Source organism: Rissa tridactyla, chromosome 11 (genome assembly GCF_028500815.1).
Source record: "Rissa tridactyla isolate bRisTri1 chromosome 11, bRisTri1.patW.cur.20221130, whole genome shotgun sequence".
Taxonomy (NCBI): domain Eukaryota; kingdom Metazoa; phylum Chordata; class Aves; order Charadriiformes; family Laridae; genus Rissa; species Rissa tridactyla.
This window is the reverse complement of record NC_071476.1, coordinates 12,126,569-12,142,522: the sequence shown is the minus strand read 5'-3', so window position 1 is coordinate 12,142,522 and position 15,954 is coordinate 12,126,569. Positions and strand designations below refer to the sequence as shown.

At 43.2% G+C, this 15,954-nt stretch overlaps 1 protein-coding gene across 1 annotated transcript in view; it reads left to right on the top strand.

The window, feature by feature from the left end:
• The window catches only part of UBTD2 (ubiquitin domain containing 2), a 61,139-nt gene that overhangs the window by 19,155 nt on the left and 26,030 nt on the right, over window positions 1-15,954 (top strand). Inside the window, exon 2 of the mRNA XM_054217555.1 lies at window positions 11,168-11,404. Coding sequence (XP_054073530.1) covers window positions 11,168-11,404 — 237 coding nt within the window. The remainder of the gene's footprint in view (window positions 1-11,167; window positions 11,405-15,954) is intronic.

The following is a 15,954-nucleotide window of genomic DNA, read 5'->3' as shown; positions in this document are numbered from 1 at the left end:
TAATGCAACATCGGCCTATGCAAATTAACACCGTGGTGAGATGGGGTATGAAAATTGCGCTGACTTCTGCAGCTCCTCCTAAGCAATTTTACTTTAGGGGAACCCTATGAATTTCTAGGATCTCTGTTGGTTTTAAAATTTTCCTAGGTAGCATTGAGCCATAGTGGTGACTTAAAAACGTTTAAATTATGTTGAAACTAGTTCTGAATCTCCATGGCGCTGGCAGAACTTGTTTCTGTTGGGGCACTGAAGTGCGCCAGCTCCTCCCTTGCTGTTCTTCCTCCTGACCCAGCAAATGGGCAAAGCGCTGCAGAACTCTGGGTTTATGATGGAGTAAATTCACTGCTGGCATCGTCCAGAAAGTCTTCAGAAGTTGCAGCATCGTGCGTACAGAGGCAGTGTGCGGGTCTGCGGAGGAGGGTGTGCTGGCTGGCTTTCAGCACCCTTGCACCTCATCAGGGTGGAGCTGGCTGCACTGTTAAAGAAAATTATCAGCTTAATATTCTTTATAATTCTGGCAGGAAGAAAGATAAGGCTGCCTTTGATTATTTTTTTTTTTAATGAAAATTGTGCTAGTGTTGGAAGTACTCATGGTGCATTAAACACAGACCAGATGTACAGCAGATGTCCCTGTCTGTCACTTACCGAACTCGGAGAATTTGTGATGACCTTGTGTGGTCGGTCTGTGGCTGTGTGGCAGAGGCTGGTGCTGGCCCCACTGCTCCCATGGCTTGGGCCAAAATAAAGCAAAGCTTCAGTTTAAACACCCCTGAGGCAGATCCTGATTTGTGCCTTGCTCGAAATGCACAGAACTTGGCAGTTCACGTGTGGAGAAGCACTTGCAGCACTTCCAACTGTAAGTTTTTTGACGGGGCGGATGTCAGCCTCTGTAAACGTCTTTAAATCTTTCTTCAGCAGTTTGTATAGGTGCTTGTTATGCAGCAGTCAGAGGGAGAATTATCAAGGAGGAGAGGGGCCTTGGAGCCAGGACAATGTTCATTTGCAGCTGGGAATGCTAGATCTTTCCTTGTATTAAATCCATGCTAGCCGATGAGACCGCTCCGTGCTGCTGGCGTGGAGCGGCAGCCTGGTGCCGGCGTCACAGCGATGTTCTGGTGTGGAGCTGGCCCGTCGGAGGAACTTTCCGCTTTATCTGATGTGTCTAAAGTTTCCCTGTTAACTGAATCGAGGGGAAGATACAAAAGGGTTTCAGTACTTCAAAAGTGAAGTTGCTGAGTTACATTCTTCCTCATGATGGGAGACAGAAAGCACTGGGGTGTTTTTCATTTTAGGTAAGCTCTGTGCAGCTTCCCTCTGCATTCCCACAACTGTTCCCAGCTCTGCTGCGCTCTGTACCGTGCTTATTTTGTTTTGCATGTGAAAGGCTGCGTTGATGCCAAGCTCTCAGCTGCGATTGAGTTTTAACTTAAGCTCTGCTTTGCAGAAGTCAAAAGAGACTGCATAAAGTGCAGTCTTATCTCAAATAGAATATTTCTCATGTTCCTGACAGCTTCCTTAATGGTTCTTGTCATAGGTTTCCAAAAAGATAGTCTAGTTGTGCACTGTAGATGGTACAGATTAAAGGTCTTGGTGCTTGCATGCTGTGATTTGGGAATGGGTAAGTCTTTATCCTGTTCTGCATCCAGCTGAAAACGTGCATCTATCAGAGACAGAAGCAGTTTAAATTCTAGTGTAAACAGTGCTGGCAGGTAATTGCATTGATAATGTCTGTCCCTCGAAGCTGTTCCACCGTAGCGCTGCTAGAACTTCACTGTGAGGCTGAAGGTAATGCTGAGCAGCCAGTATAGCTGCTGGTGGGCCTCCTACCAGCTGTGGAAGCAGAATTTGTGGCTCCAAGATTGCTCTCATGGGGTACGATCGAGATAGACGGGCATCATCTGGCCTTTGCCCGGCCTGGCAGTGTTCCTGCTTAATCTGTGGTCACCCTTTGACCGAGGCACTAAGGATTTGAGGTGGCAACTCTACAGAGGTGTTTGCTCCCTTAGATGTTCTCATCTGTTGGAAGAAGAGGTTTTGCATCATGTGCTTAATCGAGATGATTGGGAAATGTCCTGCTTGTGCTCCCAGCAGGAAGCCAGTTGGGCCGGCAGGGCTCAGGAGGAACCACAAAGCTTTTGTAAACTAATAATAAAGCCATAGAATAACACTAGCAAATAGTGCTGAGCTTTTGGTGGGAGACCAATGCGGAAAATTTCCTTTGAAAAATATTGTTTAGAATATAGAGGCAAATAACAGTAGAGAACTTCACAGTTGCTCTCTTTGCATTATTGCTCTGTTTGACGCTGCTTATTCATAGTTTGTAACCATCGGGGTGTGCTGTCCTGCTCTTGCAGCTCTGGGAGCAGATGAATTGTCCTCATAAAACCTGCATGAACAGACGGGAGGCTGAAATTCACCTCTTGCCAGCTGGCTCTTGGCTGTGAATTGCACCTCACGTTAGACAAAATACACTGATATGTTTTAAATTTCTGTGAAAGGCAATGTACGTTATCCCAGGGTGTCCTAGTGCAAAGCACGCATCAAGGCTGTTGGTGATCTGGATAGATCCTGGTGCGTTGGGATGAGGCGGGATGTCTGCAGCTGGTATACTACCAGGGACCAGATATCAAAACTTTGAAGCTTTTATTTCTCGCTGCAATACTGCTAGTTTCTTTGAAATGCGAGGAGTGATGAGTGATGAGCTGCTTGGAAATACCAGGCTCTCTTGATTTCTTCTGCAGTTCCTGTTGAAAATGATGGGAGAAATGGAAAATACAGTGTAATAGCTGGTAATTAGAGACAATTTTTCTCTTTGTCCAGCATATCCATACGCCCTCATCCTCTCATGTGTTTTATATCGCATGCTGTGAAGCCTCTGGATTAACTCGGCAAAGATTTAGTGCCTTGTGTATGGGGAGAGGCAGGGAAGCATTGTGTGTGTATGACTTGTCCAAAGCTGCCTGTAATTACCAGTGTAACTTGCGTTTTATTCACTACTGTTTCTTTTGTGCAATTGACTCCTTTTAGAGGAAGGTGTTAGGTAAGAGTTGAGAGACTTGGAGAAACAGGGAAGGCATATTCCCTGCTGCTGCTTTGAGCAATGCTTTGCGACATCCGTAGCCCTGGCACAGGTGAGCAGCGTCTGGGGGACACGGCATTGTTTGCCCGCTTGGCTTGGAGCGTAGGGGTGGCACGAGTGATTGATGGCACCCCCTCTCCCCAGAGGGACCGCATCCATCATTCAGCACCAGCACATGGCGTGTCTGGCAGGCGGCTCACGGGGGAATGCAAGCCTGGCTGGGAGCGACGGTGATCAGTCGGCTGGCCCCCACTGGGTCTTCCCATTCTCCATCTGATTTTTTTTTTTTTCTTCTTTTCTTTCCTCCTTAGCCCCTTTTCAGGTAGGAAAAAGGGGAAATAGCCCCAGGGGGTTGGTTGGTGGGTTTACTTCTTGTGTGCGGGTTTGTCTTTGGGTTTCCTGCTCTAAAAAGCTTCACACCACAAGTTTATTTCTTGTCGGCTCAAAATTAACTGGCTTGCCTACACCTTTGTACCATGGGTTTGAGTCTGTGGCCTGATGTTTTATTATACATTTGTTAAATATATAACTTGAATTTCTGTCGGGAAATGTAGTTCTTCATGTAGTGTTCATTTCACACCCCACAATCTCCCTTCATGAAAAAGAATTTAATTTAGTTTCAAGCATTAGAATGCTTGAATCTGTATCTGTCTCTCTATCTGTACACAGCGTTAGGAAGGCTCATGGCTTTCTGAGCCCCCCGGGGTCCCCAGAAATGTTACTCTGCCCTGAATACTCTCAGGACTGTGCTAGTAGATGTTTCCTTTAGTTTTCAAATGAAATCTTGGTGCTCCTTCATTTCCTTGTTAGGAAAATTTAATTGTTCAGTGAAATATTTCATTTGTAAGGCTGAAAATCTTTTACTACTGTCCAGGGACGCCTCCTTTACAAAATACTGTTCATGCCTTGAAAAAATGTGACCTCCTTAAGAAATAAAAATGCTGAAAACTAGCAATAAACAGATAAGGTTCTGCCATTTTCCCGTTATTGTGTAAGCCTGTGCTACTTAATGTAATTCAAATTGTCTGCTGCTTAGATGCAATACATTTCCCCCTGCCCCCTCCCTGGTTTCGCTCTTCTTCTGCACCTCTCGTGGTATTGACTCTTCCTCCAGACACTATTCAGCTGCTGAAGGGATCACACTTGAGAACGATGCAGAGAAAATGATAAGGATGAACTATATCTAGATATTGATACCAAATTACAAGATACTTTATGAGGAAATTGGAGCAAAATAGATTTAAAATGAGACTCATTTGATAAAGTAGAGTACTACTCACTGGTTGTGAGGAGAGAAACCCTTGGGACTACTACTAAAAAAACCTTTATGGGTAATAAACTGTTACTTTGCATTTCATTTGTCTCAGAAAAATACTTTGTTAGGAACTGATCCTCAACAGGGAAGCAATTTTGTAAAGAAAATATTTTTGATCATTAGTTCAATTTGTATAATATCAAGTTAGTTTCTCCTGACTGTCTTCAGATGATTACCTGTTGCTGTTTCTCACATTGTGTATCCCTGGGAGGGTATCGCTTCCCCTGTTGAAGCTGTGCATGTTTACGGTTTAAGCAAACCAAACAAGACCTGTGTGCCACGTTCTCCTTGCTGCCCTCAGCCTCTGCAAGTCTTGGTCTATGCTGTTTCCTTGACGGCTTATCACTTCTGTCCTCCTCCTGTGCAGCCGGACAGTCATTGTATCCCATCTTTTCCACTGAGGGCAGTTTCTGAAAATCTGTCCCATCTGTCCTGTTCAGATAGACTGTTCTGGTGATTTTTCTGTCCTTCCTTCAGCACTTCTGCTGGGTGCTCCTGCTCCTTTCCACATCGTTCATTCAAAATCTTTTTAATCTCTCAACACTTAAGCAGTTGTTTTCATCCGTCATTTTCCTAAACAAAACAAAGAAAAATACCCAATGAAAACATTACCAGATCTTGCCAGATTCTCCTGGTACTAGTGTCACTTCAACATTTTGGTGTTATCTTCTAAGGCTTGCCTGTATCTACTCTTAACTCATGCTCCACCAGTTGAGGGTCCCTCCATGCCAGCCTTCCCCAGCACTGGTTTCTTTTTGTGTATTGGTCTCCACGTCACTCTGCGGAGAAGTGGAAGCACCAAAATGCCCTGTTCTTGCGGCTCGGGCACACAGCTGCTCGTGGATGCATGGACATCAACAGCTTTGGGCCTCCAGTCCTAAAATGGAGCACGTCCAGTCCAGATGTCTTCCTGGGAGCTGCACTGCCGGGCTCCCCATGCCCCGGGTGCGTTGTGTGTGTATGGAGACTTTTCCAGCACCCACTTTGGCCAAATTGGGACAGTTTCTCCTCCTTCTTACGAGAGCAGCAAAAGACTAATGCTACAAGCAACATATGCTTCTGTTTCAAAGGAAAAGGAGGAAATTCACTGTGGAGCAGTTGCATGAATTTAACATGCCAAATTTTATTCCTAACATTATTTTAAGAAATAGGTGAGAGATACTTGAAGAAACGGGGTGGGAGGGAAAAGCTCACGTAAGGCTGACTGACAGCAAAGGAGACATTTCCCCAAATGGTTAAGTTTTAGCTCAGCTACTGGAAGTAACTCTGGGCCGTAACAGGGGACCAGATCCTGTGGCCTGTCTTACAGGGTTACCTGCATGGTCAGTAACTGGAAAGGAGGAAAATCTAATTCACAATTGAAGCAGAGGGTCCACCTGTCCTTCTCCAGAGGCTATAAGCTGTCTGATGTCTCACTCAGCTGTTGCATTTGCATTATTTGATTTGACAGTAAGCCCTTTGGGGCAGAAATATTATCCAATTTGATTATCGAGTGCTACAGTTCATGGGTGTATAAACTAGGAATTATGAATGCTTTAGCTGGATATTGGCTTTTAGTATGAGACTCTTCCGTTACCAGCTGCTCCTACTCATCTGGTCCGCTTTGGAGGAGGCGGCAGTACTGTGATCCTCATTGACAGCGACATAACAAACACAACAGCTGTTAAAAAAAGAAAAAAAAAAGTTCTACTTAGACATTTTTTGACATTCTGTTAAGAAACTGATTTAAATATCTGGATTTATCTGCATAAGCTCACTGGAAAGAAGTGCGGATAATCTTACTGATGCCATTGCTTTGATAGGAAGCTGCAGGGAAGGGAAACAAACCTTCATATTTCGGGTTATAAAATAGTCTGCAAGGACTGGACAAATACGTCTTTCCTTCTGAAAAATAAGACTTGGTAGTTTGCCAGGAGCTAAGGTTAGTGGGGCAGACAGTAGTAGCTACATCAAGGATCCCAGTGTACTCCTCTGCCTGTGAAGAGAAAACACGTTATACACTGCTAAATCTTACTGATGGGACAGAAGCAGCCCGCTACTCATCTGCCGCTGGTTTTGGGTCACTTTGAGGTGTTAAGCAGTCTAATAAGGGATGCTTAACCAGGGAAGGGGGCTTGAGCAGTGCTTGGATTTTGCGTGTGTGGGGACACCTGAATGGCAGATGTGCCGGACGGGTGGATGCGGAGCTCAGACGAGACTTGTCTCTCTGCTTGCCTTCTCCAGCCCACTGGCATCAGTACGATGCCCTTTTTGCCCCAGCCTCGCGCTGCATCCCGGAGTTCTGACTCGATAGGCTTGGGTTTCTTCTCTTAGGCATGCTGCGCCCTAGGAAGTTCATTATGCAGCTAGTAATTATCAGGACTTCTTACCTTCTTAACTATTGCTTTTGCTGCTGTTAACCTGAATGGACCTGAGCAAGTCCTAAAAATGGTATTTGTGCTGTATGTACCGTGCAAGTAGTAGTGCAAGTCAAACCGGAGAGGAACTGCGCAGGAGGCATCTTTAAGGCAACCATCTGGCTAGAACGGGTCCAGTGTCCAGGAGGATGTAGAGCATCTGTGACCACTCTGCAGTAACCCCTCTGAGCAGCCCAGGAAAGGCCTGTGTAAGGCCACATAGTGGTCTCTGTGGTTCTCCTCCCTGAGAAAGGCCGCTCTTAAGCGCGATCCTGCAGCTTGTCAGCAACTTCTTACCCTTCTTTGGGATGCACAGCATCACATGACTATGTGAGCTATTGGAGGAAGAACAACCAAAATTACTTTGGAGTGTCACTAATGTGCCAATCTTTTCCTTTTTGAAAAGTAGACTGTTAATGGTCTTCGTATTTCCTTCTAAATAAATCTCTTGCCAAAAATATCAACCATCACTGCCTATTGAGATGGGCAACGTATTCAGTATTGCTTCAGAGAGAACATGCCTTCTTGGCATTTATAAAACTATTCATATTTTCAAGCAGGATATTAATAATTTCTTACTTATGTTGAAGTGATGTAAGATGAAAAATTAATGTGGATGTTACTTTGTCTTCCAGATCTTGCAAGCTGGTTGTGCCTCTGATGTACATGGTCTTAAATGAAGTCAACGTTTTCTTTTGAGCTCTAGTTTACTTCCAAAGCGAGGAATATAAAACTGACACTGTAAATACCTGACAAAGTGTTTCAGACTGCTGATGTTTGTTCCTTTGCCTATTCTGACTAGTCTTTATCAGCCTTAGTACAGAAAAGGGAAAGTCCTTTGATGTGGTCCAAAACTTTGATTGTAGAAATTCAAGTAGTGATGTTTCTCTTTAGTGACTAAAACATGGGGTGGAAAAGCGAGAGATTTGGGCCCTTTTACACACACAGATTTTTTTACACATCTTAAGTTTCTTGTATCCCTTCTGCTCCATCTATCCACACAGCTAGAGAGAGATTCATATTTCTTCAGGGGGGGCATAAAGCTTTTAGGGGATTCTTGAAGCACTTCTAATAAATGGTAAACATGCTAAAGACCTTTTTAAATACTGGTTTGTGAAGCTAAGTTGTGTTTAAAGGCTTAGTAGTGGGATGGATGGCTTGTTAGAGTTGATTTGGCTTTAGAGGCATTTGTAGAGACCCTTTCTCCCACCATCCTTCTTTCCAACTTGAAAAAAAAGAATTTATCACTGGGTTTATCGTCACTGCTGTCTGTGTAGGAAGGATTCTATCTCCAGGGAGAAGTTATCTGAGACTGTTAGGATCTCTGTCTCGTTAGTCTCTCCCCTGCTATTCTTGCCTACTGAAGAGCAATACATTCAGGTGCTGTCGTGGGCAAAGGGGGAAGCGAGGGAGAGAAATGGCCTGTTGCGGTTCCTGCCGTGGTGCCGGGTAACGGGCAGGGCTGTGCGCAGGCAACGCCGCGCTCGGGGGCTGCGGGAAGTGCCTTTAACCCGCTTTCATAATTAATGTTTGGGGAGAATGAGAGTGCCCTGTGGGATAAATTAGCATTCATTCACTGTACATGCAAACAGATGTTAGCCGAAGTAGAATGGAAGAAAAGATGCCCACTGACCCAAATTTCTTGCATTGTCCTGTTCTGTCTGTCTGAAATTTTCATGCTCTGACTGCTAAGCCTTAATAAGGAAGCAATTCCTTGTTTTAATGTTTTACCAGATATGTTTTTGCCATTTCGCACTATACAGTTTAATGTATACAGTCCGTCTTGTCTGGGCTGCCTCCTTCACCATTGTTCTAGGCTGGACCATCACCGGCTCACAGCTTGCATGTGCTCAGCCGAGGCTCGGACTGGGAACGGCTGGGCTTTGCCAGGAAACTTGGTGTTTTGTAAACACTTGGGTTTGCTGCTCTGAAATCTGTTAAATGGTCAGCACTTCTTTGAAAAGCAAATGGAAGCGATCTCATGGAAGCCATTCCACAGAAACAAAAAGCAATAAATGTTTGTGGTCACTTGAAAGGATTCCGATTATTATTGTTAGTTTCTGCATGGGATACAGAATGCCAGCTGGAGACATTGCATGTGTGCCGTGTCATTGTCATTTGCTACTTTTAATTATGATCTGACTTTGTTTCCATGAAAATATATCCTCTGCTATGTTTTTTTTAACCTGAAGAATGCTCATGCCTTGACATAGTTGGCAATGTCACCCTACCATCAGAAGTTCTTTTAAATACCCTATTTTCAGTGACTTAAGTCTCAGCTTCTTAAGTGTGAATGTCATTCTGAGTTATGAATTTAAGTAGGTAATTTTTTGGTCACCTAAAGTCAGATTGTATAAGAGCACAGGGTGTAACCTTTTGTATGTGTTTTGGTCTCCTTAAAGCCTGTGTGAAGTTGAAATGAAGTTGAGACCCAATGCTCGGAGCTGGGGGCCGTTTGGAAAACATCTGAGTGCATCTGTGGCAGAAAAAAAATCAAGGAAGGAAAGGGAATACTTGAATTAAATGCTGTTTTTGCAAAATGTTACAGCTTACCTGAAATGAGTATTTCTGATACATTCATACTTGGTCTTCTCAGTCACGTCTCCATCATCCCCCCACACACTCCTTGCCATTAATATAGTTCGTAGTTAACTTGTAGAGATACAGTGTAAGTGTAGATTAAGAACTATGAAGAATATTAGATATTAGACTATTCTTCCATTGAAAACTGAATGCTGGAGTAAGACTGAGGAGAGATACAAGGGGTTTTTGTCAGCTATTGTCAACTGGAGAAACGAAGTGTTTCATACTGTCTCTAAGGATGGACATGGGGTACAGAATGCTAAATGTAAACCCTTGTGTTTGTCCTGGTGTTCTCCCATCCTTGCAGGTGAGCCAGGAGGACCCTGATAAGTAGCAGCTTTGCTCCACAGGCTTTGATATCGCAGCAACATAGCGGTGTCTTGCTCCTGTAAGAGACACTTCAGCCTCGGTGACACGGACGTGGGGTGACAGACGGCATCTCCTCATGCTTCCCTGGCCTGATGGCAGCTGGGCTTCCTCTGCTCTCTTGGGACGGCAGGGGCCCTTCACAGAGAGCATCGGAGAGGATGTCTCTTCAGCATCATATGGGGGGGGATCCTTAATTGACTTCAGTTCCTTGTAGCTTACCTGTCACTCAGGAGCATTCAGTACTCGTCACCCAGTTTCTACGAGCTGCCCTTTGGAGGGGCTGCTTATTTTCAGCTGCAAACACACTTAAATTTAGTTTAACTGTTGAAGGACACTTTATTTCCTCTGGAGGCATTTAAACTATGTATTCAAAGTTTTGCGGTATTGAGCCGTGATGAGAACTGTTTTTGTGGTTTGTTGCTGTTCTCTTCCCCGTACTGTCCTCGCAGGCTCCCGTTGCAGCGAGCTTCTGAAGGGGGCTGAAGGAAATGGCGTTTTAACTCTTGCAGGGAGAAATTCTTCCCGGTGTGCACTGAAGTTTGCTCTCTTCTTTTTCCTTTTCCTTTCAACAGAAGTTGAAGTAACTCCTTACTCGCAGAAATGGAAGAGAAGGGTTTAGCACAGTCTTAGCAGTGCTGTAATTTAAAGTGAGCGGGTAGTTTTAATCCACAGCATCATACCTATGTGATTATCTTAACTGGCTATTACACAAAAATAACTGTAGTTAAAATGAAACAAATGCTTTCCTGTTTATTGTGAATGAGGTAACCACTTTTTAAAGCTCGATAGATTCCTGGATCATTCTTTAGGGATTTCTGTCTCTAACAATTCTAGCCATTGCATGTCTTACTCGCCTTTCTACATATACTTACTCTGAATTAAAACTGTTGAAAAGGAGATGATGCAAAAAAAAAATCCTTAGCCTTTTCAAACTCTTGTATTAACCAGAATATCACGTCTTTTGAGCAGAGAATGTTGCTAGCGGCGTAGGCCGGAGATCCAGGTGCAGTGTGGTCTCGCTGCACCCCGGTAGTGGGATAATGGGGGTCTCACTGTACCCCCGGTCCAGCCTTCGGCAGATGGATGTTGGGTGCGAGTCTCCCAGCCAGGCACACATGGCGCAAGCGGAGATGCAGAGTTACCGACGCGAGTTTGGGGAAAAGTCATGGGGTGCTCAGGGGGTGCAGGTGAAATCAGCAAGCAGGAGGTAGCCCCTCAATTTTTCCAAGAGGTAAAACCAACTTGGAGCCCATGGAAGGGAGGTGATGCCTTGAAGGAGGTGGGGGGAAAAAGGATCAGGATTGCCCAAAAGTAAACTTCAGATCTATAGATCCTAAACAGAATAACCAAAGGGTACTTTAGTAATTTTGTGTTGCTACCTTTTTTTTTTTTTTTAAAATTTCCCTTCCTCTTTCTCCTCCACAGTTGCTCTCGGTCGTAATCAGCCCTTGAAAAAAGAGAAACCGAAATGGAAAAGTGATTACCCCATGACAGACGGACAGTTGCGCAGTAAGAGAGACGAGTTTTGGGACACAGCACCAGCTTTCGAAGGTCGCAAGGAGATTTGGGATGCCCTCAAGGCTGCTGCACATGCTTTCGAGAGCAATGATCACGAACTGGCACAAGCAATCATTGATGGTGCAAACATAACACTACCACATGGTAGGTTCATCTACAATGGATGTGGCCTGAGTGTAACAGCAGGTTAAGGCAAATGGGTTTTTTAAGCTGAAAATCAACTGAGACATATATGCAATAGTTTTAAATACTCGTATTTCAGTATGCACAATGTCTTCTGATTTGGTGCTTCAAAGCAAAATGACATTAATGTGTAGAGGGATGAAAAAAGGTTACCTTTCTATCATTACCTAAATTTGTATGTATGATCAGGTACGTGGTGTAATACACAATTTAAGAGTCTGATCTCTGTAGGCAACACTTGTGACTTTCTGCAATCTCTCGAAACACCTGCGTGCTCGAAGGTACAGTTTTCTTAATTTTTTTTCCAGCCTCCCTTTGTAAGGGAGTAGATTTTTTCCCTGATCTTAAGGATTTCTTTGGCACTTGAATTGTTTTGGGTTTTCTTTTTAAAATTTCTTTTCTGAAGACTATGAAAAACTTTGCCAGCACCAAGTTTTTGGGAATCTGCTGTAAGATCTTGTGCAAGATAAACTGTGAGCACTTATTTCAGGTGCTTTCCCTTTTGCTCTGTTGTTCTGAATTCTGACTTTTTTCAAGTTCTTTTCTCCCTCACTCCACCCTCTGAAATGAATCACTCCCCTTTATTCCCAATAGAAATACAGTTGAAATTCTGCATTTAAAAAAAAAAAAAAATAATAATTGAATGGATTTGTAGCTTCAGTAACCTAAAAGAATCAGGATGAAATAAAAAACAAACAAACAGAAAAAAAACCAAACAACAAACCACAACCAAAACAACCCACACCAAAAAAAACCCGCCAACAACCCATAACAAAACACAGGGGACTGAAGCAGGCGTGTGTGTTCTGGTTAGGCTCTGCTTGGTGTCCTCTCTTCCAGAAGGGGCGTGAAGAGGCTTGCACCAAACAATGAACTTGTTCCAGACACGTGGAGCTGAATGCTGTATAAAAGACATTATCTATGTGCTGGCTAGGGTCTCCTGGGAAGAGAACAAGGATGATGGGGAAGATTGAGTACCTTGCTTTCTGGGGTAACTAGTCTGCGTGAGATTGACTACTCCTTTTACCTTTTTTGTCTTATATTGGTGGTGGTTAGGACCTCGGTTTCCTTAAGAAGTCACAGTTGATCATGTATTTCATTTGGAAGGAGTGGATTTGGGGATTTGTCTGTCTCTTCCCATACTAAAGTGTGAAATGTCACTAGTTGTTGAGGCTTGGCGTGTTCTTTTCCCCTCTCCTGTTCAGCAGTCAGGAACTCTGAAATGTCGCTGAGAGGTGGAAACTTCCAGTGCTGCAACACGACCCGGCTTTTCCATAATTCATCGGCCATCTTTTGTGGTCCTCCAGATCATTGTTTGTTTTCAAGGAGGTTTGTGTTTTACTGGTTTGACTGATAATGAGTGAGTTTTTGTCAAGGGCACTTAACGCCCATGGAAATGATTTCTGTGGTAGCTGTAGTTTTAAAGAGAAAATTGTTAATTATTTCCAGAACCTGACAATGCCAAGGAGATCTCAGGTCTCCTCTTTGACAGACCTGTTGGAGGTCTGTATACGTTCTAGGCTCAATCCATTGGAGAGAGAAAAATAATTTCCCTGCTACAAGCTAACGTGGTTTTCAAAAGATAGAGAAAAGAGTCGGGTTGTCTAAGCATGGAACTAGTATCAGAAAACTTCTTCCGTCCTGTGCTCGTCATACCATGTGTCTTTCCTTGCACCAGTTCCTAAAACTGATCAGAATCTGGAAGTCCTGCATTACCTACCAGGCCTCTGATTTTATATATCAATAATAGACTTTAAATAGCATATTTATTCTGTGTCCAGAAAACATCAGAATATTCTTCTAAATTGATAGCGTTCCTGAAGTTTTGTCCTTCCAAAACATCTAGATTGCAGAAAATATTACACAAGAAGTTTGGTCGTTAGGCAGTTTGAGAGCTGCAGAAAATTGTATAGGTGAGAAGGATGTGGCGAAATTGATACAGAAGTTGCTGATAATTTTAAGTCACCATTCAGATAAATGGAAATAATTAATAGCTTGGAGACTGAGTATTTGCAGACCTAAGGTAGTTGCTGCATTGTTTTGCTTAGTTGCTAAAATAAAAATAGTAGAGGTCAGGAAAACTCCATGTTGTATATGGAGCAGGTTTAACAAAATATAGATTACCTTCCAGTGTGGTCTCTTAGTGCTTCTGCGAGTTGCTCTCCTGATCAGACTTCAGCTTAGCGTAAAGAATTGTCTCTTAGTGTGTGAACACTCACCCTCTGCAGAGGGTCTGAGTCTGCTTGTGACCATGCGCAGAAGACCGATAGAAACCTGACTCTTTTAGTGAATGAAAATTTGAGTTACAGACATGCTTTTGCAGTGAGAGGGATATTATTTGTATAATGTGGTAATGGAATTTGACGAGACCCTGTTAATAAGCTGTTTTGACAGCATTAGATTACATATTCAGTTTAAATGTTGCACAAATGTACATATGAACAGCGCTTCCAGGGGAAATGTTAAATTTAAGGCGTCAAGTCATGGAAAGGAGCTGTTTGACATGTTAGGTCTCTGCTTCCGCTCATCAGAGAGGCATAACAACTTGTAATTGTGGAGGAGGATTTTATTCAAGTGGGAAAGTTTAAGTCTGCTTGGAAGAATGTGTCTTTGGGTTCTGCGATGGAGTTGCTTGTGTCGCTTGTATGTCGGTGCTCCTCGCTTAAAAGAGGAGAGGATGGGCAATGTATAGTTTTGACACTCCCAAATTTTGAAAATAGCATTTCTTAGTTTCTTAAATAACTGCTTATTAATCTTCTTTAGAGTTTAAGGCTTTAAGTCCCAGGGGTTTCTGGTTGCAAGCAAAAAAACAAAACAGGGCAGATAACACGCATTTCTTCTCTTGGGCAGTCTGGGGAATGTAGGAGGGATGGCGTGCCCTGGAAATTAGCCTTTTTAATGTCATTGAACGTAATACTTCGGGGAGTAGTGTGTGAACTCTTAAATTTGGCTTTTCAGCAGACAATTTGCATGGGGTCCTGCCTACTGCTGGCAGACTGTAGTCTGCTTTCTAAGGCCCACGTGCAGAATAGTCAGAATATTTCAGAAATAAGTCAGGAATCATGCTTGTATCAGATGCTCTGTTGCCCAAGTCAGGCCTCGCCTGAGGCCGGATTCCAAATACAGGGAATATTTTGAATATTTATTCAGGATCTGGAGTTTAGTATTGATTTTTGTACCCACAAAATTGCATTATTTGCTTTTTATCCAACTTTCTATTGGTGACACTTATCTTGTGCATCAGCTGCTTGCATAGTTCTCTGTGCAATGTGACCTTTCCACTACAGAGAGAGCTACTTCTTTTAGAAATTCAAGTATTTCTTAGTCATCAAGCGTTGTTAGTGCCATGTATGAATAGATTATGAATAAAAGCCTTCCATTTATGGGCTCAGTAATCAGCAAACTGAGTTTATCTCCAGGCAGGTAGAACAAACAAACTGTCCTTGTTCTGAGTGACACCAAAAACCTCTATGTTTTTGTTTACAAAAACTCACTTTGTGGAAAATTTAAGAAGAAGGGAAGATAGCTGTTTAAGAAATCCAGCTGCTGCATATGCATTAACTGCCCAGTCCTGTGCTTACCTGACTTAAACTACCACCTACATTTACCCATGTAACTGCTGAGCAGCGCCATGCCCCGCGCGGGGGGGAGGTCTGTCCTCCTACCCTGCCCTGGGCTCTGCACGGGGACCTGGAGCATGGCAGGGGACCCATGTCACCTCTGAAATTCGGCTTTTGTACCCTTTTTGTTGTCTGTAGCTGTTTACCTGGCCAGGCATCAAATACAAATCCAGTTCAGACTGTGACTTCTATAGCAAAATTAGGATGAGAATCCAAAAGATTGCAGAGCCTCCTGAAATAATACCTAAATGCCTACGTGCAACTTTGTCTTCTGGTCCACCAGAAAGCCTAGTAGAAGCTTCTTGGGAGTGCTGGAGTGCCTCCTTGGAGTTTTAGGCTTTGTTTCTTCAAATGGGAGGAAAGGGAGAACTTGCTACTCAGACTGTGTGTGCAAACACCCTGTATTTCCCCAAAGAAAGCGACTATTTAGGAAGATGTCTTGTAGAAATCCAGTCAAGATTCCCTAAGTAAATCATTTGACAATGTAGCTCTGGCATTTTTGTATGCGAAAACTCGTATTTGTGGTAGGACAGACAAGGATGGGACATTCTTCCTTTGATTTTTTTTTTTAGCTCACCAAAGAATCTTGATTCCTAAGGAAAAACAACATCAAATAAGATAAATTCCTTTATTGAAAAAATGGAAAACGTTTAACTAATTTTTTCCTCTCCCAAAGGAGTAGATCTTCTGCAAAATGATGTAATACTATGAGACTATGGCATTTCCTCCCATTTATTTTCTATGTGCACAACTGAGACTTAAAAAACCCAAACCAAACCCATACATCTACATTTTAACTGTCCCTTTGCGGTAAGCATGTTGTGTACCCGTTCAAACTGTGTATTATTACAAAATTAAACCTTGAGGGAAGTGGAAGGGTGGGAAGAGGGG